At 41.6% G+C, this 23,153-nt stretch overlaps 1 protein-coding gene across 2 annotated transcripts; it reads left to right on the forward strand.

Moving 5' to 3' along the window:
• Positions 1-1,031: 1,031 nt before the first annotated feature.
• Positions 1,032-23,084, forward strand: Sirt1 (sirtuin 1). Of its 2 annotated transcripts, NM_001414959.1 has the most exons (9): positions 1,032-1,505; positions 3,189-3,305; positions 4,441-4,682; positions 8,895-9,047; positions 14,870-15,017; positions 15,654-15,733; positions 16,982-17,168; positions 18,981-19,535; positions 21,156-23,084. In NM_001414959.1, the coding sequence occupies exons 1-9, from the start codon at positions 1,094-1,096 to the stop codon at positions 21,485-21,487; spliced, it is 2,226 nt and encodes a 741-aa protein (NP_001401888.1). In that variant the 5' UTR covers positions 1,032-1,093; the 3' UTR covers positions 21,488-23,084. The 2 variants fall into 2 exon arrangements, with proteins under 2 accessions (NP_001401888.1, NP_001359019.1); NM_001372090.1 differs by lacking the exons at positions 1,032-1,505; positions 3,189-3,305; positions 4,441-4,682 and adding an exon at positions 14,255-14,379 and having other exon boundaries at positions 21,156-23,071.
• Positions 23,085-23,153: the final 69 nt, after the last annotated feature.

The raw sequence follows: 23,153 nt of genomic DNA on the forward strand, positions 1-23,153 counted from the left end.
CGCTGGGCTTAAAGACCTTGTGCCATCAAGAGTGCCTAAGATTTTTAAAGTTAGTGTCATTTACTTTACACCTGGCTAGCTGATTTCTCATGGTCTATCGCTTATAAATTTCATTTCTGACACGACGTCTTATGTATTCCTGGCCCTTTTTGAATTTCTTATGTAGTTGAAGACGGCCTTCGACTTCTTACCCTCCTGCCTTCAGGGTTGTCTGGCAAGTGTGACTTTACAACTGAGCTACAGTCTCAGTCCTGGTCCTGTCATTTTAGAGATGATTAAAAAATGGGTTTAGAAGAGGTTCAATCAACTGCTCAAGTGCCAAGAGCCAGGCCCAATTTGACCAATTTGACAGAAGTTTGTTAAGAACCAACTACTCTCCCTCCTGACCTCTTGCTGCTCTACTTGATTCAAGAGATTAATTTTACAAGTGACTAAAAGCGAGGTGCTGAGGACCTAGTGGGTCCAGAGAGCAGATGGGCGGATCCTCAACTGCCAGATCTTTCCAGAGGGCACAGGCCCCGAGGGCTGGCTTTGGCATTCCATTGCACTGGATAAGAAGGTCGGGAGGAAGCGCAATCTCCTGAGGAGACCGCAGGGGTAAACTGAGAAAGAGCTGTCACAAAACAAGCGTAAGGCAGGTGGAGGAATTCTCCTCAGGAAGGCCGGCGTCGGCCCGCTTGGGCTCCTTTCTGCCTCTCCGGGCTTGGAAAAGCCCGAGGTAAAAGCCGACTTGAGGCGAAAGCAGGCAGGCAAGGTGCACGCGTGAGGCCCAGGTGGGAACTGGCGGCGCCATTCGCAAACTTGGGCCACCGCGGCGATCCCCCGCGGGCCGGAGGCGCGGAGAGGCCGCCGAGGAGAGCCCGGCCGCCTTGGGTGGGGCCGGGAAGGGCCCAGGCCGCGGGCGACGCCCGGCCACGTGACCCGGCGTGTTGTGGTCCGGCCCGCGTGGGTGGCGGGAGCGGCGCGGGGGCGGGGAGGGGCGGGTCACGTGACGGGGTTTAAATCTCCCGCAGCCGAGCCGCGGGGGCGCCAGTGCCGCGCGTCGAGCGGAGCAGAGGAGGCGAGGGCGGAGGGCCAGAGAGGCAGTTGGAAGATGGCGGACGAGGCGGCGCTCGCCCTTCAGGCCGGCGGCTCCCCTTCCGCGGCGGCCGCCATGGAGGCCGCGTCGCAGCCCGCTGACGAACCGCTCCGCAAGAGGCCGCGCCGAGACGGGCCTGGCCTCGGGCGCAGCCCGGGCGAGCCGAGCGCGGCGGCGGCGGCCGCGGCGGCTGCCGCGGGGTGTGAGGCGGCGAGCGCCGCGGCCCCGGCGGCGCTGTGGCGGGAGGCAGCAGGGGCGGCGGCGGCGAGCGCGGAGCGGGAGGCCCCGGCGACAGCCGCGGCCGGGGACGGAGACAATGGGCCCGGCTTGCGGCGGGAGCCGAGGGCCGCCGACGACTTCGACGACGACGAGGGCGAGGAGGAAGACGAGGCGGCGGCGGCTGCGGCGGCAGCAATCGGCTACCGAGGTGAGTCCGCGCGCGGGACCGCGCAGCCGCGTCCCTCCGCGTCCCCGCCTGTGACCTGGTCCCAGGCTGCCCGGGGCCCTGATAGCTGCGAGGGCTCCGCGGCGGCGGCGCAGCTCGGCCCTGGCTCGGCCGCGCGCCGCCGAGCTCGCCAGCCCTACTGCGGAGCCGCGCGCGGACTCGCCGCTCGCTTGGGCCGCCTTGCGCTGCTGCGCGCAGTCGCCGGGGCAGCAGGCTCTCGCAGTTGTCGTTAGAGTTAAGTTTTTCCCTCCCTCGTCTTCGTTTACCGAAGCGCCTTTATTAAAGTTGTGTTTTTCCTTGTTGCACACTTTGGTTTGCAACTTTGGGACTGTCCCGTGGATCGACCTGCGATTGCGTTTGTATACTGACACCTGTGTTGCTTTTTTTTTTTTTTTTTTTTTTTTGTCTGATGGACCTGTCTTTTGAAATTAGAAATTTTTTTTATAGACCAAAGCTGTTTCGTGAGGCACAGTCTTAAAAATGTAAGGAAAGAGCTATTCCTAAAACCATTACTTTACTGCGATTGCATTTATCACTTCGGTATAGAAGAGTGATAGTTGTACAGTACTTTCGTGAGCTTTTTTTTCTTCGAAAATCATGTCCTCACAACATTTTTAGATTAAGTATTTCTTACATATTTGCAATTCTGAAACAAACCTGCTTGGCTTTGCCCTATTGACTCCAAACGTTTGGGGGAGTTTGTTTGTTTTTGTTTTGCCTTTTTTATATAACATCACTTACTGTTTTCCTTGAAAAGCTTTGTCCAGAATTTATCGGAGTCTGTCAGTTGCCTCCTAAATGTTTGGACCATCTAATGGCACACTGGCCATGAATTAAAAAACAGAACAGCATGTTAGGGACTGGAATAGTAAGTAGTCCTTGTCAGCTGTTAGAGGGGAAACGAGATGCATAAAGTATGTTCCATGTTCTTTAAAGCATAAATTTGCCAACACCGGGGAGGCTGAAGCAGGAGGATTGCTACTTGAAGGGCTACAGAAAGAGCTGTAGGGCAGTGAGGACACAGCTAGAGATTGATTTTTATCTCTGACATGTAGAGGTAATTTCTATTTGATGCATTTCATGAAGTTGTGTATTTCTTTGTCCTGGTCCTGGAACCCAGAGCCTGTTTTGAAAGCATACGTCCGTTGGGCTACACAGATTTTATTTTATTTTATTTTTTTTTTTTTTAAAGATGTATTCATTTATTATATGTAAGTACACTGTAGCTGTCTTCAGACACACCAGAAGAGGGCATCAGATCTCTTTAGAGATGGTTGTGAGCCACCATGTGGTTGCTGGGAATTGAACTCAGGACCTCTGGAAGAGTAGTCGGGTGCTCTTTACCACTGAGCCATCTCTCCAGCCCCACAGATTTTATTTTTGTGTTGTGTGCCTTCGTTTTGGATTTTGAGGTAGGGTCCCCGTTTAGCCCAGGCTGGTCCTGGAACTATTTTGTAAGGTCAGGCTGGTTTACAACGTCTGTGCCTTCCAGTTGCTGGAATTACAGATGTGTGTGGGTCTATGCCTTTCTGGGTTTTGTTTTTGTCTCAAAAACTTGTGTCTCACTGTATAAGCCAAACCGGCCTCAAAGTACCTGGGATTGCAGGTATGGACAGCAAGCAGCTGGGGATTGTCTGAGCAGCAGCTTTTTGATCTCTTTGACAGACAACCTCCTGTTGGCTGATGAGATCATCACTAATGGCTTTCATTCCTGTGAAAGTGATGACGATGACAGAGCATCACACGCAAGCTCTAGTGACTGGACTCCAAGGCCACGGATAGGTATGCTTTAGGCATGTGCACCTTTGAAACAATCACCCTTCCTTCCTTCCTTCCTTCCTTCCTTCCTTACTTCCTTCCTTCCTTCCCTCCCTCTTTCCCTCCCTCCTTCCCTCCCTTCTTCCCTCCTTCCCTCCTTCCGGAGACAAGGTATTTTATTATAGCCCAGGCTAGTTCAGTTGCCCTGCTGTTTTTTTTTGCAGCAGCCTTTGGAGTGTACCAAGGCTCTTTTTCACTTTTTCTTCTCTTTCTCTCCTTTCTTGATTTCTTTGACATTTTCATGTAAAAATGGCTTTAAACTCATGGAGTCTAGGATGAAAGGATGACATTGAGCTGATATTCCTAACTTTATCAGCAGCCCAGAGTGCTGGGATTATAGGTGTGCTGTACCATGTCCCTTTGTCAGTGGCAAAGGATAGTCCTCCCGTCTTTTTTCTTGTATACTTTCATGTACCAGTCTTTGGGGTTGTTTGTTTGTGGCTGTTGTCTGCTTGCCTGTTGAGAAAGGATCACTTATAGCCTAGCCTGGCTTGAACTCATTGACATGTGTAGCCAGCACTTATTGGCCTTGAATATCTGAGCTTGTGTACAGATGCTGGGGATTACAGTTATTTGGTACCACCCCCACAGCTGCTTTTGTACCCACTTTACCATTTAGATTTAATTGCAAAGGTATTGGTAAGATTCTTTTTTTCTTGGCTTCCTGTATGCTAATCCCTGAGCTCACCAAGTCCCCCTAACCTTTAAAATACTTAAAACATCTAAGCTTAGTCAAAATACCTAGACAGTCCAGGTAGTGGTGGCATGCACCTTTTTAATCTCTGCACTCAGGAAGCAGAGGCAGGAGAATCTCTTGAATTCTAGGCCAGCCCGATCTACAGAGCAAGTTCCAGGACAGCCAGGGCTATGCAGAGAAACCCTGTCTCAAACCAAACCAACTAACCAAGCAAAAAAACCCTTATACCTAAGCACTTCCTCCCCAAACTCTGGATTAGTCAGATTAGTTAGGGATATGACAGGAAATATCTTTAAATTATATTCTTTGCATATAAATGTATCGATTGCTACCTCATTGGTTGAAAATATAGAGCACTTCCATTAGAAGGGGATGACGGGACTCTTTCTTCCCTTAATATAGGTCCATATACTTTTGTTCAGCAACACCTCATGATTGGCACCGATCCTCGAACAATTCTTAAAGATTTATTACCAGAAACAATTCCTCCACCTGAGTTGGATGATATGACACTGTGGCAGATTGTTATTAATATCCTTTCAGAACCACCAAAGCGGAAAAAAAGAAAAGATATTAATACAATTGAAGATGCTGTGAAGTTACTACAAGAGTGCAAAAAGATAATAGTTCTGACTGGAGCTGGGGTAAGTAAGACACATGAAAACAGTAAAGAGAAAAAGCTAGTATATATTTTATTCCTTTTCCAGTTAATTTTTTTGTTTGCTTTGCTTTTGATGTAGTAGTCTTTGTTCATAAAAACTGAGGACAGCAGCATTTGCTAAACTAGTTCAGTGTTTTGAAAAGTTTAACAACTTTAAATCTTTGTATATTTATAGTACAATTGGTAAGTGGAATTACGGGGTTTTTTGTTTGTTTTAAGATCATGTGTGAGAGAGAGAAGGGGGAGAAAGGAGGAGGAGAAAGAGGAGAAACACACACACACACAGAGATTAATTGATTGATTGATTTTTGCCTATATGCATACATGTGCATGGTATGCCTGGTACCCCACAGAGGCCACAAATGAGTATTGGGTTTCCAGGAATGTGGGCCACCATGTGGGTGCTGGCAAACGTGAGTTCTCTTTAAGGAGCAGCAAGTTCTCTTTCATGGCTAGGCTCTCTCTCTAGCTCCTGGACTTGTTTGGTTTTAATTTTATGTGTATGGGTGTTTTATCTGCATGTATGCTTCTCTGCCATTGTGTGAAGTGCTTAAGGAGTCCAGAAGGCATCAGATCTCCTGAAACTGTAGTGATAGATGTTTGTGAGCCTCCAAGTCCTCTGCAAGAGCATCAAGCCACCTTTTCAACCCCTAGAGCTCTTACACACTGAATCCTGGCTCCTCAAGATGACTTAGAAAAATCAGATCCTTTTGAAGTCTGTCATAGCAAGAGTCTAGTGGAGACAGTTTTCATGGAGAAAGTAGAAACTTAATATTAGGGAGTAAGTAACATTTTTACCTTTTTCTTCATTTTAACTTTGTAAGATTGTAGAGACTTGACCTTTTTCATTTGACTTGGTCTAAAACCAAGTCGTATTCTGTGTTATATAGTATGTTAGACATTGTTAGCAGCCAGAGCAGTTTGAGCAAAGTGAAAAGTATTAAATGATGATCAAGAATCTCAGTTGTGGGGCTGGAGAGATGGCTCAGCGGTTAAGAGCACCCGACTACTCTTCCAGAGGTCCTGAGTTCAATTCCCAGCAACCACATGGTGGCTCACAACCATCTCTAAAGAGATCCGATGCCCTCTTCTGGTGTGTCTGAAGACAGCTAACAGTGTACTCATATATAATAAATGAACAAAAAAAAAAAGAATCTCAGTTGTGGGAGGCAGAGGCAGGTGGGCGTGCCTGAAGCAGGTCAGTGTGCACAGCTTCTTAGCCCCAAGTAGGGTTAGTTTGGCCTACAGGTGTGATTCAGACAAGGAGACAAGGGTTGGCTTTTTTTTTTTTTAGGGAAAAATTTGTTTTATGTTTGGGTATGTGTTGTAGTTTGTGTGCTGTGGCACCTGTGGGAGTCCGTACATCCTGAGTTGGGAGTTGCTTGTTTCCTTCCTCTGTCAGTCTTGACTTCGGACTTGGTCAGAAGCACCTTAACTGACTGCTGAGCTATTCTGTATGTAGGCTTCCAGTGTTATTCTTGAAACAGGGGCTTACTCAGGTCTGGCCTGGAACTTGGCAGAGATCCTCCCAGCTATGGGATTATTCCAGGTATGTACTACCATGCCTGGCTGGCTGGCTGGCTGGCTGGCTTTCTTTCTTTTTTTCTTTCTTTCTCTATAGCCTTGGATGATTTCAAACTTTCTTCTCTTTCTGAAGAATTGGGATTAGAGTTGTATTCCAGAGACATTTTTTTCTTTTACTCCAAGTTGAATGAATCCTGTAAATCTGGAATGAAATAAAGCTTGTCAATTCCCCTACTGGGAGTGTTAAGATTTATCTGAAGAAAAAGGATTATATCTAAAAGTTTTGTAGTTTTTATTTATTTAGAGACAGTATCACACTATGTAGCTCTGGCTAGCCTAGAACTTCCTTTGTAGACCAGGCTGACCTCAAACTTGTAGAGATATAGTCCTACTCTGCCTCCCAAATGCAAAGATTAAAGGCCAGTGTCATCATACCTGTTTATTAAAATTTATTAAGATTTGTGTACCCATGTGTAGTAACACATGCTTTTAATTCCAGCACTCAGGAGGCAGAGACAGGTGAATCTGAAAGTTGAAGTCCAGCCTGGTCTACAGAGCAAGTTCCCAGACAACCAGGGCCACACAGAGAAACCTTATCTTGAAAAACCCCCAATTTCTTTTTTAGTTTGTTTGCTGGTATGTGTGTGATGTGTATATGTGTGTATGCACATGTACGCACACACATGAGGATGTCAAGAGGACAACTTGCAAGCATTCTTACGTGTGGTTCCAGGCATCAAACAGGTGGTAGCATGGTAGCCTTTAGCTACCAAGACATCTCACTGTCTCATTGTTGTAATTTATTGTTTTCGCTGCTGGAGTTGTGAACCCAGGACTTAACCATGTGTCAGGCACAGACACTGTACAACTGACTTTATCCTTAGCCCTTTTTACATTACTTAGGGTGGCTACCTGAACTTAAGTGATCATGCCTCAGCTGTCTTAGCTCTGACTATAGACTTGTGCCACTGTTCTGGGTTTTAATCATTACAATTTATAATTAAAAATACATTCCTAGTTGGATACGGTAATGCATTTCCTTTAATCCCAGCCTAGCATTTGACTCTCAGGACCTTACTGTGCTGACGAACTTCAGCATTAGGATGTAGAGACAGGCAGATCCTTGAAGCCTAATGGCTACCCAGCCTATCTCAGATAATGAGAAGCTAGGTGTCCTATGCTTGGGGAGGCAGAGGCAGGGGTAGGGGTGTGTGTGTGTGTGTACAGTGAGATCCTGTCAAAAGACAAAAAACAACCCATAAATAAGTAAATAAATGATACATTTTTGGGCTGGAACGATGGCTCAGAACTTAAGAAGTCTTACTGTTAGGCAGGGAGCCCAGGTTCAGTTCCCAGCACCAATATGGCAGTTCACAACTGCATGCATGATTGGTTTCTGACATCTGTGAATACCAGGCGCCTATGTAGAACACATACATGTAGGCTTCCCTACGTTCATATAAAATAAAAATACAGCCTAATGGCTTCTGAAAAAACCTTTGCTGTGATATGTGTTAGGCAGTTCTAAGGCCTAAACATCATACCCAGGACCCCACCCCCTTTTCTGAGAATGATTTTGCTTCTGTGATTGTCTCCAGCTAGTCTTGGAAATCAGAACCCACATAGCCCTTTAGTTTCCTTTAGTGTCTAAGACTTCAAGCATGAACCATTGTGCTCAGTCTATAATACAGTATTGAAATAAATTTCAAGACTTGAGTATTCTTGGGGTAGTAAAAGCTGGCCATCTGAGAATAGTTTGGAATGATTGGTAGAAAGTCTTACATACTTTTGATTAAAAAATGGAATTGATTTACTCCAACCAATTTTATTTAATTTGTTTAAATACTCAAAGGGTTAAGATTAGCCCATTAAAAACAGTATGTGGCAGATTTAATAATACTTAATAATTTATGTATTTTACATGTATTTGAAGTGAGGCTTGTAGTATTTCTGTTCAAACTTTGATTTTTTTTTTCATCCCTTACCACTAAGTTGTATGTACCAAAGGCACTAGCTATGAAGGCAGACAATTTTTTTTTTTAATTAACTTGAATATTTCTTATGTACATTTCGAGTGTTATTTCCTTTCCCGGTTTCCGGGCAAACATCCCCCTCCCCCCTCCCCTTCCTTATGGGTGTTCCCCTCCCCATCCTCCTCCCCATTGCCGCCCTCCCCCCAACAATCTAGTTCACTGGGGGTTCAGTCTTAGAGGACCAAGGGTTTCTCCTTCCACTGGTGATCTTACTAGGATATTCATTGCTACCTATGAGGTCAGAGTCCAGGGTCAGTCCATGTATAGTCTTTAGGTAGTGGCTTAGTCCCTGGAAGCTCTGGTTGCTTGGCATTGTTGTACCTATGGGGTCTCGAGCCCCTTCAAGCTCTTCCAGTTCTTTCTCTGATTCCTTCAACGGGGGTCCTATTCTCAGTTCAGTGGTTTGCTGCTGGCATTCGCCTCTGTGTTTGCTGTATTCTGGCTGTCTCTCTCAGGAGCGATCTACATCCGGCTCCTGTCAGCCTGCACTTCTTTGCTTCATCCATCTTGTCTAATTGGGTGGCTGTATATGTATGGGCCACATGTGGGGCAGGCTCTGAATTGGTGTTCCTTCTGTGTCTGTTTTAATCTTGAAGGCAGACAATTTAATGGGGTGAATTATGTCTTGTATATTTCAGGTTTCTGTTTCCTGTGGGATACCTGACTTCAGATCAAGAGATGGTATTTATGCTCGCCTTGCTGTGGACTTCCCGGATCTCCCAGATCCTCAAGCCATGTTCGATATTGAGTATTTTAGAAAAGACCCAAGACCATTCTTCAAGTTTGCAAAGGTGTCACAAGTTTTTGTCTTTATGAAAAGGAGTTCTCATGTGTAGGCTTCTTAAGTTTACATCATTGCCCAGTGACTGGGAGGCTACCAGTGTGCTATGGTAGCCAGAACTTAGGTTGTTTTAGGACTGATTTTTAAATAATGTACTTTTGGTCTTTTGCCTGTGTATCTCGCCCTCTCCTTTGGAAGTTTGTAGATCAGATAAAAAAATGACCTGTTTTTACTTTTAATCTTTTTCTGGGTCATAAAGGTTATAGGACCTACTGTGGTATGTTTTGTAGTGGACAAGTTTTAACATACGCATCTGTTTGAAAATGACTTTTAACAACTGAAGGTTGAGATGACATGTTTGGTAACCATTACAGAGTCTCTAGTGTTTGTAGTTCATAAGTCAGTCACCATAGCTGCATGTGGCTATCGAATACTTGACGTGGAATGACACAAGTGGAGGGCATACTTACTGAATTTTAAAGACTTTGCTAAAGGAAAGTGAAATATGCTAATTGTACCTATTAAATACTAACAAGCCAACAAATATTATGTTTGATGATATGTTCAGGAGCCAGGTGTAGCAATGCATTCCTGCAGTTCCAGGGTTCAGGGGCAGACAGGAGACTTCATGGTCAGCCAGGGATAGACTCCTTCAACAACAAAGCAGTAAGAATTTTTTATTAGGCATTTGAAAATTTCACTTTGATGTGAACTAAAAAATTTGAACGCTTGGCTCCTGTGTCTGCTTGTGCAGTTCTGCTATAGAATATAAAGTTTATATAAACTGTCCCAAGATTTTAGTCACTAGAAATTTTGCAAGATTTTTTTCTGCAGTTTAATCTTAAATTGTTTAGTTTTGAGACAGTCCGATGTAGGCCAGGCTGGTCTTGGATTTCGTTTAGCCATGGGTGGCCTTTGAACCTCTTGAGCCTCCAGCTCCCATCTGGTGGGATTATTGGTTGGCAGGAGCTACTGCTGTGGCTGGCTATAGTTCATTGTTATGGAACTTGGACATAAATTTAGAGGCTCTTCTGGTCTAGAGAAATGTTTTCGAGAAGTCTTTAAGCTTCATCTCTGGCACAGTGGAGTGGTGAGTGGTGGTGTACATGCCAGAGTGCCCCTGTGGATGTGACAGCACTACTTTCGGGGGTTGGGCTCCCCTACCTACATCATATGAGAGTTCCTGGAATAGAACTCAGGTCAGCAGATTTGGAAACAAACTTGTACTCACCAATCAATCTCACACTTTGTAAACCCTAAGGTGGAATAGAAAGGCTGTCTTCATAGAGTACAGTCACAGGATTGTAAGGGAAGGCTCTTAACTCTTGCCTCAGCATCCTGGGTTCTGGGGTTAGAGGGATGGCCATACTTTGCAGCTAAGGTGTACTATTGGAAGCTGTGATGCTATACTGTTTCAAAGAACACCAGTTGACTTTTTAATGGATGCAGGCAGGACCCTGGTGTTTTATGGCGTCTGTTGTGAAGTGGACAGGGATGTACCAAGGCTAGCAGGTAACTAAAAGTTACCTTCATCTTCTACAGGCATAGCTACTTAGTAACTGTATGTTAGTATCCCTACAATTTTTCTTGTAAATTCTGTTAAGAGTTGGGGAACTGCATTGTCAGAACTAGTCAATTTTTTTTCACTATTTTACCAGGATTATCAAGTGTAGATACATACCTAAAATTGAAAGTTCCATATATTTTTTTAAATTACATTTACTTATTTACAATGTGTAGGTGTATGGGCAAGCATTATTTTGTTCCTCTTTAGGGGACTATAAGGACTAGAATTCCAGTAAGCCTAGCTCTCCAATAATGTGTAATAAGCCAGTTTTTATGTCCCTACCAGGGTTCAGGAGGTGGAGGCAGGAGGATCTCAAGAGTTAAGGCCAGTCTCTGTTAAACACTTGAGTTCCAGGCCCTCCTGGGTTAGAGAGAAATAGTACATAGTGATAGAGCATTTTTTAGCACAAGGCCCCAGATTTTGCTTCCCACAAAGGACACACGTGCTAACGTGCTAAAGTACATTTTTCTTATATTTTAATTGGGTTTTTAGGGCAGGCTAGAGGCATAGAAAATAAGCCTTTGATAAATAAAAAGGTAAATGGATAAGCAAAGTGGCCTTAGTTTATGGATGATACTCTATTTGTAGACCCTAAAAGCTTCACCAGAGAACTCCCCCTTTCTATCTGTCACTTAACAAACATGGCTGGGAAGAAAGTCTGGAAAGTCTTCGTAGCCGTCTTAGACAGCAGAGGCTGGAGAGATGAGCCAGTGGCTATGAGTACATACTGCATACACACCGCAGAGGTCAGCTTCCAGCATCTGTGTCCGAGGCTCTACACCTGCTCGTCATCACCAGTCACAGGACAGTCACATGCTGCTTGCTGGCCTTCAGGCCTCCACTTCTATGGCACCTGCATTCTGGACACCCCCCCCCCCCCCCACACACACACACATAATTAAAAGCTTTAAAATGGGGGCAGTTAAGAACACTTGTTCTTGCACAGGTGATCTGGTTGGTTCCTACCACCTATATGGTAGCTCACAACCATCCATTACTCCTCTTCATTTCTCTTTTCTGGCATCCTTGGGCACCAAGCAAGCATGTGGTACATATATATTACCTTCAGGCAAAACACTCATGCATATAAAATTTCTTCTTAATATAAAAAACCAAGGGTTAGGGATGGTAGGTAGCACAGGTCTTTAATCTCAGTCCTTTGGAGTTAGAAGCAAATGGATCTGTGTCCTGGACCAGCTAGAGCTACATAGTAAGACCCTGTCTCTAATTCAGTTTTATAATTGAACTATGTATAATATAACATATGTATAATGCTCTACATCGTCATGTGTGTGGGTTTTGCACGTACATGTTCAAGTTCCGTAGGAATTAGTTCATAGCCTCCCTAATTGAAATTCTTTTATTTGGTTAGTCAAGTTGACATACTATCAAATTTTGCTTATTTTCTGATATGTGATGAAATATATAATTCCACACGAGTGATGACCTAGGAATTACTTTAAGTAGACAGTAAGTGCATATTTTTATGGCACACATGTCGTATATACATTACAGAATGGCTGTATTGTTAGTAACATCCATTATTTCACATACATATTTCTACTCTTACATTAAGACATTGTAGATATACAATATTAATTGTAATCACTGTTATACAATAGATCGTCTAAACATCGTTCTCCCTCAGATTATATGTGTCTGCTCACTAGCTTCTCCCCAATCTTATTCTACCCCATTATATGAGAATTAATTGTTAATAACTGAGAGCTGTCACATGAACACTATTAAATTCTACTGTGTCATTTCTAAGACAGCCACGTCTACTTACAGATCATCTCTGACTTCTTTTTCTATATGAGACCATATAGATATAGCCCACAAATCCTAAAATATTCACTGTTATGACCCTGTACAGAAAGTGTGTTCTGTTAAAATTAACTGTCCTTCAAGATGTAGCTGTCAAAAAGTTGAGTGGAGTTTAATGGTTGAAATAAGTGTGAGGAGGGGTCTTACTGGAATTTCTGTTTGACATCTTCCCTTTATGGGCATGTGTGTGGTATGTGCAGGTGTAGGTGTACATGCCACAGGTGCTGGCTAGAAGTAGACTTGGGTATTTATCATTGTTCTCTCCACTCTGTGGAGGCAGAGTATCCTACTACTAGACTGTCCAGCTGGAGTCCTGTTTCTGCCTCCTGCACGAAGGAGTTACAGCACTGGGCCTCAGTTTACAGTGGGAAGTCTTCCCTCTGAGCTGGTCTCTCCAGCCCTTCACTTTTTTTCTGTGTTGCTAGGAATTAATTGATCTCTGCATCCTCCCATGCCTCTAGCCTTTTAAGTCTTCATAGAATGGAAAATTAGGTCACTACACCAAACTCAACTGGTTTCCTATGGTCTACAACTCTAAGATTAGGTGAATTTTTTTTTTTACTTTTTCAGCCTCTCTGCCTCTACCTCCGAGGGCTGGGATTAAAGGTGTGTGCCACCAACACCACACAGGGGATTTTTTTTTTTTTTTTTTAAAGAAATTTAAACTTTTGATCTAAACTTTTTGAACAGAATAGCCCAACATGGTTGGTTTCTTAAAATCCTTTAGGATATTTAGACTTGACCTATCTTTTTGATTTGGAATAACTAACCATACCTTATAAACTCTAAGCTATTTGATTTATAGAAGACTTTTTAGACTCAGTTTATATAAGGCAAGGTTTTCATTAAAAGTTTTTAGAGGGGCTGGAGAGATGGCTCAGTGGTTAAGAGCACCAACTGCTCTTCCGGAGGTCCTGAGTTCAAATCCCAGCAACCACATGGTGGCTCACAACCATCCATAATGAGATCTGATGCCCTCTTCTTTGTGTCTGAAGACAGCTTCGGTGTACTTATATATAATTAATAAATCTTTAAAAAAAGTTTTTAGAATTTTTAGACTTTATAGAATATTTTTAGCTATTTCTTAGTGGGATTACAGGCATGTGCTACTCAGTCCAGCCTCCTGAATGTTTTCTGTCTGCATTAAATGGAGAGCACAAATCAGACAGAAACCATCATATGTGCACTAACTTCAGTTTTTGCTTAATACAACCAGAAAGATTACATACACCCTTGTGACTAGCTTGCTTTGTTCATGTGTGTCATGGACTATTTTTTAGTTCAGTGCATGAGAGCCCCCTCATTCTCTCAGTGGCTGAATATCCCACTGTATGGATGTACTTACTATACAACTAGTTTCCATACTGATGCACACTCATTTGTGTTTAGCTTTTGCTAACATTATGATGGGTTAAAGCCTTAATGTAAGGAAACAGATAGTGAAAGCTACTTTTAAGAAAAAAGAAACTTCCTTGTCACAGTCCTTTAACTAAATGAAATTGAATAAAAACTCTATTAAAAGTTAGGAGGAAGAGAAGCTGGAGAGGAGAGATGGCTCAGCAGTCAAGAGCACTGGCAGCTCTTCCAAAGGACCTGGGTTCAGTTGCTAGCATCCACATGGCAGCTCACAACTGTTTATATAACTCCAGTTCCAGGGGACCTGACACCCTCACACAGACATACATGCAGGCAAAATATCAATGCACATATACATAAATAAATAATAAATAAATGTATATATTTAAAAAGTTGGGAGGACCAAAATTGATACTTTTTCTCTGATCTTTTTGCCATGTGTATATCTGAATTCTTTGTTTTTAAAGAAGAAACAGCATTGAAGCATTATTTGGGGGGAAAAACACACACACAAAATCCAGCAACTCAGCATTCATGAGCAGCTCTGTTCTATACCAGTATGTGCCTGTGCAGTGGAAGGAAAGCAATTTTGGTAAGGAATTAAAACTTCAGCTTTAAACTCCCAGCAGGTTGATATTTATCAATGATGACTCAAAAAGAAAGTTTTAAATAATATATTGACAGCCATTTTTTTTTAGTTGTGAAGTCACCATACCTTTAATATCTGTAATTTCAGTGTAAAGTTTCCCCCTTTTTCCTTAAAGAAAAACAATCTGAATTTGCAGCCAACAAAATTTAGATGTACCTAAGGTATGTATTTCTTCTGACTAACATTATTAAGTCATCCACTATGATGTGTTTATGGGTCACCTAATCTTGTACTTTAAGAGGCCAAGTTCAGTAACTGCTGAGTTTTCATACAGTAACAATCTTTTTCTAGGGACCATCCATTTAGATGTGTTAAAATGTTCATGTATTTTGGTTATTACAGTACGTACATGGGGGCTATTGTTAGTACCTAGGGATAACTGATATGCATCTTTCATTAATGTAAACTTTTTTCTGCCTTTTGCATTATATAGGAAATATATCCCGGACAGTTCCAGCCATCTCTGTGTCACAAATTCATAGCTTTGTCAGATAAGGAAGGAAAACTACTTCGAAATTATACTCAAAATATAGATACCTTGGAGCAGGTTGCAGGAATCCAAAGGATCATTCAGTGTCATGGTTAGTAAAAGTCACAGTGGCTTTCTGTAGGGTGCTTATTGTAATAGAATATTCATGCTTGGAAAGAAGCTATCTAGTAACGAGATTAAGCATTAATTGTTTAATCTTGAATGTACAAAAATAGAGGAGGATAAAAAAATAAAGGCCTCAGATGTGGTGGGTATATATTTTGATAACAAGTTTTAGGCTAGCCTTGACTACAAGACACAAGCAAGCTAAGGTAACTCAATTGGAATCTTCTAGCTGCAGCTTTAAGCACTTGCAGAGTTGTGTTATTACAAATAGTTTTGGAGGATGAGGACTACATGTACATATATTAGTATGTAACTGTATCCATGTATTATATTCCTTACAAGACTTTGCAGGAGAATCCAGGTTAAAGTTGTCATGGTGAGGCTGGAGAGACTGCTCAGCAGTTAGGAGCATTAAGAGCACTGACTGCTCTCCCAGGCATCCTGTGTTCAATCCCCAGTTACCCACAGGATGGTTCACAACTATCTATATATGAGCTGATTCCCTCTTCTGACATGTAGCTGTGCGTGCAGATACAGCAGTCGTTATACATAAAATTTTAGTAAGTCTTCATGGAGTAAGCCACAAAGTCTTTCAATAAAAGTTATATATTGGTTGTTTTAGGTTCCTTTGCAACAGCATCTTGCCTGATTTGTAAATACAAAGTTGATTGTGAAGCTGTTCGTGGAGATATTTTTAATCAGGTAATTTAATTCATCTCACTTCATTCACTTTTGGTTGTATCCTCATCTTTTCCTCTCTTGTGAGAAGTACGTGCTGTACGGAGTGTGTTAGAAATTCTGGTGTAAATAGGCCATCTTTCTCTACCTTAAGTAGAAGATCCCTTTGCACGGAGGATGTTAGTTAGAGCACACCACTTGAAAGCTGAGGGCAGGGGATTGATTGAGAGAGCAGGCTAACCTGAGCTGGATAGAGTAGAAGTTTTTATGTTGCTCCATTGGTAGAATGGCTGCTTAGCATTTGTAGTCCTGGGATTGCTCTCTAGTACCAATAAATCTGGTGTGTGGGCACATGCCTGAAATCCTAACATTTAGGTAATTGGGAGTTGAAGGTCATGGTCACCTACAAACAAGTTTGAGGCCAGCCCTCATTACATGAGACCCTTTCTCAACCAACCAACCTAAAATCCTCCATAATACACTTAACTACCTCCTTATAATCTAGGCCCAAAACTGGAGGCTTGGTTATAAGTTGCAGGGAATACCTCTGCATTAGTCATTTAAAACACTTTAGGGCTAGAGAGATGGCTCAGTGGTTAAGAGCACTGACTGCTCTTCCAGAGGTCCTGAGCTCCAATCCCAGCAACCACATGGTGGCTCACAACCATCTCTAATGAGATCTGATGCCCTCTTCTGGTGTGTCTGAAGACAGCTACAGTATACTTAGAAATAATAAATCTTAAAAAAAATTCAAAATGATAGTGAAGTATTTATTAAAGGAATATATAGCAACACATCCAGAAATATGTCCTGTGTGTTTAACTAAAATCATGTCTAATCCAGAAAAAAAAAGTATATTCCAATGGAGTCATTTTTACAAACATTTTGAAAAGGTCTTATGTGCATGCTTTTCTATGCTCTTTGCATATTTATAGTGTTTTGTGTGTGCAGTGGGGAAATAGCATGTATTTATAGTGTTTTTTGTGTGCACAGTGGGGAAATAGCACGTGTGGAGACGGGAGACAGAGGGTGAGAGATCAGGCTGTGGTGGTCAGAGGATCAACCTGGGAGTCAGTTCTCAATTTCTACCTGGGAGTTAAATTTGGTTGTCAGTTTGGTGGAAAGTGTCCTTACCTGGTGGACTCATCACCCCAGCCCCACCCTGGCTCCACAGCAGCATACTATCAAATTTATGACTGCACAGCTTTTGTTTCTGGGAATTTTGCCAACTGCTAACCTGGGCTACTACTTCGCTCTCAATGTTTTGTGCAGGTAGTTCCTCGGTGTCCTAGGTGCCCAGCTGATGAGCCACTTGCCATCATGAAGCCAGAGATTGTCTTCTTTGGTGAAAACTTACCAGAACAGTTTCATAGAGCCATGAAGTATGACAAAGATGAAGTTGACCTCCTCATTGTTATTGGGTCTTCTCTGAAAGTAAGACCAGTAGCACTAATTCCAAGTAAGTTGGTTTAGGGGACAGTTCTGCGTGCTGAGTTGTGGATCTGTGTAAGATGTGACTGTTTTTATTTAGAGAATAGTTGGAAGGTCTAACCTGTACTTTTTAGGTGATCTTCATAAAGTGACATTTTGATATGGGAATGGGGCTACGAAGACAGAACTAACATCAAATTTTAATTGTTCATATAAAATCAAAGCAAAACTATGTGACTCATGCTTTTTAGTAGTATGTATATTAAAGTCAGCTTCAATTAATTCCATGTTTATTTTTATGTTTGGGTGTTTTGTCTGCATGTGTGCCTACTTTGGCCAGACAAGAATGTTAAGAGTGTACCCTTCCACCCAAAGTGGTTCTCAACCTTCCTAATGATTCAGTCCTTTAGTACAATTCATGTTATAACCTCTAGTGATAAAATTAGTTTTGTTACTTAATAACTGTAATTTTGCTAGTTATAAATCACAATGTAAATGTTTTTTTCTGATGGTCTTCGGCAACCCCTGTGAAAGGCTTATTTAACCCCCAAAGGAGTTTTAACCCACAGTTTGTGACCCACCGCTCTAGAATATGTATAGTATCTCCCCACTGTGCACACAAAAACACTATAAATACATGCTATTTCCCCACTGCACACACAAAACACTATAAATATGCAAAGAGCATATTCATCAGTCCATCTCTGGGACACACCATCTACACACACAGTTCTCATCACACAGTCAAGAGCACCATTCTTGAGAGGATCCAGGATGAGTTCCTCACATCCAAATAAGTTTGTCTCCAGTTTATAGGGGATCTGTTGCTCCATTTGGCCAAGTACTCGAATTGTACATGCACATGTATGGAGTATAGAGACACATAGTGCACCTTCCCCTATACACACATAGACACACTTTTTTTTTTGGTTCTTTTTTTTTTCAGGAGCTGGGGACCGAACCCAGGGCCTTGCGCTTCCTAGGCAAGCGCTCTACCACTGAGCTAAATCCCCAACCCCGACACACTCTACTTCTTGAGACAAGATCTCACTACACTTGGCACTGGGACATCTATGTAGACTAGGTTAGCCCTAGAGAATAGAGAATGCCTGTTCAGTCTCTCCTGAGTGATGGGATCAAAGGCATGTGCTACTGCTCCCAGCTAATCTTCGGTAGCCAGGAGTGGTGGTATATACCTGTCTGTAAACCATGTGGTATAGGGTAAAGGCAGGAGAGTCAGGAGTTCAAACAATAGCTTCTACTTAGCAAATTTTGGGGCCAGCCTGGGATATATATTAAAAAAAAGTTTATTCCTTAACAGTTGTAGCTCCACAAGGGTATTTGCTTATGTCCAGGAACATAGCCTATTGGCTAACATAATCCCAAAAGGTGATTTTTCCTTTTTTTTAATTGAAACTACCCCTCCATGTCCAAGTTTCTGTCATTCTTGATGTCTTGAAATGCATAAGGGTCCACCTGCCTTCTTTACGAAGTGTTAAAGCCGTGAGCCTCCAGGACTACTAGCTAGACTTTATTTTTTTAAGCTAATTCAGAGGATCTTGTTGATTAAAAATTTAAGCTCTCTGAACTTGAACATCTGTCTAATGAGCCTGAGACAGGATTGCCATAAAGTTTAAGGCCACAGAATAGCACAGCCTCAGTGGGAGAAAAGTACATGGTTATTGAGAGGAAATTGCTTCTGAAAATGTAAAATGCATCCCTGTTGACCCTTTTGTTGTTGTTGAGACAAGGTCTCATTGGGATTCCAGTGTTGGGATAAGGGAGTTGTCATTACATTTCTCTCCATTTTCTAACTTACCTTTTTACCTTTTTTTTTTAGGTTCTATACCCCATGAAGTGCCTCAAATATTAATAAATAGGGAACCTCTGCCTCATCTACATTTTGATGTAGAGCTTCTTGGAGACTGCGATGTCATAATTAATGAGTTGTGTCATAGGTTAGGTGGCGAGTATGCCAAACTTTGTTGTAACCCTGTAAAGCTTTCAGAAATTACTGAAAAACCTCCACGAACACAAAAGGAATTGGTTCATTTATCAGAGTTGCCACCAACACCTCTTCATATTTCAGAAGACTCAAGTTCACCTGAAAGAACTGTACCACAAGACTCTTCTGTGATTGCTACACTTGTAGACCAAACAATAAAGAACAAAGTTGACGATTTAGAAGTATCTGAACCAAAAAGTTGTGTGGAAGAAAAATCACAGGAAGTACAGACTTATAGGAATGTTGAGAGCATTAATGTGGAAAACCCAGATTTCAAGGCTGTTGGTTCCAGTACTGGAGACAAAAATGAAAGAACTTCTGTTGCAGAAACAGTGAGAAAATGCTGGCCTAATAGACTTGCAAAGGAGCAGATTAGTAAGCGTCTTGACGGTATGGAATGCTTTTTGTTGAACCACTTTCAAAGTACTGTGATCAGAGAAAGGAAAGATAACTGCTTTGACATTAGTTGATCAAGGTAGTGCTGGTATTATTTGTTTGTGTGTATTAAGCTGGAGTAAGTTTAGGTGATGTGTTTGTTTTTGTGTGATTAAACCTAGGGCTTCAAGCAGCTAGGCAGCTTGATCTGTCAACTGAGAGCCCCAAGAGTGGGTTTTAAAGTATATTGCTGTGCTGTTTTAAGTGGCAGAAATGATTTATTTAAAAAGGTGGCTCACCAGGTAAATGTACTCTTGAGTCTTGAGTGCTTACTGTGGGTCATTTTATGATCTTACAAGGCAGGAGCCATGTTCTAGGTGGCAAAACTCAGGGTTTAAAAGATCTTATCACATATATATGTATGTGTGTCTCATTGATATGACCCCTGGAAGGTAATTGGGTTATACCTTCCTCTAGAGACTCAACCCTCTGGGCTGCCTTGTTTAAGATCTGAAAACAGGATTCCTATCTATCTACTGGACATCTATTTTGTCCTATTAACATAAGCAAGATACTTGACATTTTGAAGAATCATATGTTAAGCATAAAGTATGGCCCCATAAGAGTCTTAAAGGCCTCATTTGGACAGCAAGCTGGCCTTTAAATGTGTGTACTTTGATCCTTGGTAAGCATCTTAACCATAACAATTGGGACAACAACAGAGCACTATAATATAAAATCTATATACCCTTTATATGCACAAATACCCAACAGACTTCTTAAGGGCAAGGGTCTCATTATATAGCCCTGAGAGGTCTGCTTTTGTACCTGAGTGCTGGGATTCATAACATCTGTAGTTTCTTTGACAGTTACCTGGCACTCATCTGTCTGTCTTGAGTGCTAGGATTGTAGCCATGAGCTATCACAGCCTAGCCAAGAAATCTCCCCAGACTATAACTATGTACCACCATACCTGGTTTATATAAAGCTATGTAGGATTTCAGGGCCAGCACTCTGTCGGTGAACAAATTTTAGTTGAGTAGAATATTTGGCCTTTAACCATACGTACAACACAGCATACTAAATTCTGGAGACACAATCTATTTTTGTCTGAGATTTTTTTTTTTTAAATACTAAAATGCTAAAGCTGAATAAATACTTGGTTTCCGACAAAACACCACTCCACAAAATTTTAAGATTTATTTATGTATATGAGTGCCTATCCCATAGGAAAGGACATCAGGTTTTATTTTTTGTGAGCCATCTCTCTGGCCTAGAACCCTGTTAAATAATTTATGCTAGAAATGGTGGCAAAGAAGCGAGTTAGGCAACAAACACACACTGGCCCCTTCCCCCAACATAGGCATAATCTGGACACACCAACTAAAGGCTTTATGCTCTGGGAGCTGCACTTGGCCTGGAAGCCATGGGCTGGGAACAAGTTTTGGAAGAATGTTTCTAGTTATCTTGGATAAGTTACTTAGTCTGTTCTTTCTAAAACAATGCAAATGGTAGACTTGAAGAATTAAAATGAGTTCAAGGCAAAGCTGTCTCAAGAGTAGCAAGTCAACAAGTTTAGGTATACCTAAGGGACACTTAGACTTCCAAGTGACATTTATTATTTCTGTATTTCAGGTAATCAATACTTGTTTGTACCACCAAATCGTTACATATTTCATGGTGCTGAGGTATACTCAGACTCTGAAGATGACGCCTTATCCTCTAGTTCCTGTGGCAGTAACAGTGACAGTGGCACATGCCAGAGTCCAAGTTTAGAAGAACCCTTGGAAGATGAAAGTGAAATTGAAGAGTTCTACAATGGCTTGGAAGATGATGCTGACAGACCGGAGTGTGCTGGAGGATCTGGAGCTGACGGAGGGGATCAAGAGGCAGTTAATGAAGCTATAGCCATGAAACAGGAATTAACAGATGTAAACTGTACACCAGACAAATCAGAGCACTATTGAAGCTGTCCAGGTACAGGAATTGCTCCACCAGCATTGGGAACTTTAGCATGTCAAAAATGAATGTTTACTGTGAACTTGAACAAGGAGATCAGAAAGATGTATTATTTATAGACTGGAAAATAGATTGTCTTCTTGGATAATTTTTAAAGTTCCATCATTTCTGTACTTTAATCAGCTGTTGGCTGACTTCATCTTCCTTTCAAGGTTCATTTGTATGATACATTCGTATGTATATAATTTCTTCGTTTTTGCCTAATTGAGTTTCAACATTTTAAAGTTTTCAAAAGCCATTGGAATGTTAATGTAAAGGGAACAGCTTATCTAGACCAAAGAATGGTATTTCACACTTTTGTTTGTAACATTGAATAGTTTGAAACCCTCAATTTCTGTTCTGCTGAACTTTTATTTTTAGCACAGTTAACTTTTTAAACACTGGCATTTTCCAAAATTTATGGCAGCTAACTTTTTAAAATCACAAATGACTTGTAATGTGAGAAGGAAGTCAGCATCGCATTGGGAGCTCAGAGTTTGAGCATATTTATTGCATGGTTTTTTGTACTTGCTGCAGACGTGGTAATGTCCAAACAGGCCCCTGAGACTAATCTGATAAATGATTTGGAAATGTTTCAGTTCTTCTAGAAACTATTGTGCCTGTCTATATAGGTCCCCTTAGTTTGAATATTTGCCATTGTTTAATTAAATACCTATCACTGTGGTAGAGCCTCCATAGATCTTCACCACAAATACTGCCAAGATGTGAATTTGAATATGCAAAGCCTTTCTGACCCTAATGATGGTACTTCTACTGGGGAGAGTGTAATATTTTGGACTGCTGTTTTTCCATTAACAAGGAAGCAAAGGTCTCTTAATTAAAGTTCCAAAGTAATAAGATTAATTGTAACTCAACCAGAAAGTACATTGTCTCCTGTTGAGGATTTGGTGTAATGTATCCCAAGGGATGTGTATTATGGAGATGAATACAAATCCAATAGTCAATGAAACTAGTTCCTATTTATTTAAAAGCTTAGCTTGCCTTAAAACTAGGGATCAATTTTCTGAACTGCAGAAACTTTTAGCCTTTCAAACAGTTCACACCTCAGAAGGTCAGTATTTTACAGACTTCTTTGGAACATTGCCCCCAAATTTAAATATTCACGTTGGTTTAGTATTTATTACAAAAAAATGATTTGAAATATAGCTGTTCTTTATGCATAAAATACCCAGCTAGGACCGTTACTGCCAGAGGATAAAGTATTAAGTAGCTCATTTCCCTACCTAAAATATTCTCAATCTGAATTTATTTGGCTACACTAAAGAATGCAGTATATTTAGTTTTCCATTTGCATGATGTGTTTGTGCTATAGACAATATTTTAAATTGAAAAATTTGTTTTAAATTATTTTTACAGTGAAGACTGTTTTCAGCTCTTTTTATATTGTACATAGACTTTTATGTAATCTGGCATATGTTTTGTAGACCGTTTAATGACTGGATTATCTTCCTCCAACTTTTGAAATACAAAAACAGTGTTTTATACTTGTATCTTGTTTTAAAGTCTTATATTAAAATTGTCATTTGACTTTTTCCCCGTTAACTTCCATTGTTCATAGCATACCACCCCAGTAAGGTATCACTAAATGCCTCAGGAAAGTACTTAAGTTTACCA

The sequence above is a fragment of the Rattus norvegicus genome, chromosome 20 (genome assembly GCF_021556685.1).
Source record: "Rattus norvegicus strain SHRSP/BbbUtx chromosome 20, alternate assembly SHRSP_T2T, whole genome shotgun sequence".
NCBI classification, from domain to species: domain Eukaryota; kingdom Metazoa; phylum Chordata; class Mammalia; order Rodentia; family Muridae; genus Rattus; species Rattus norvegicus.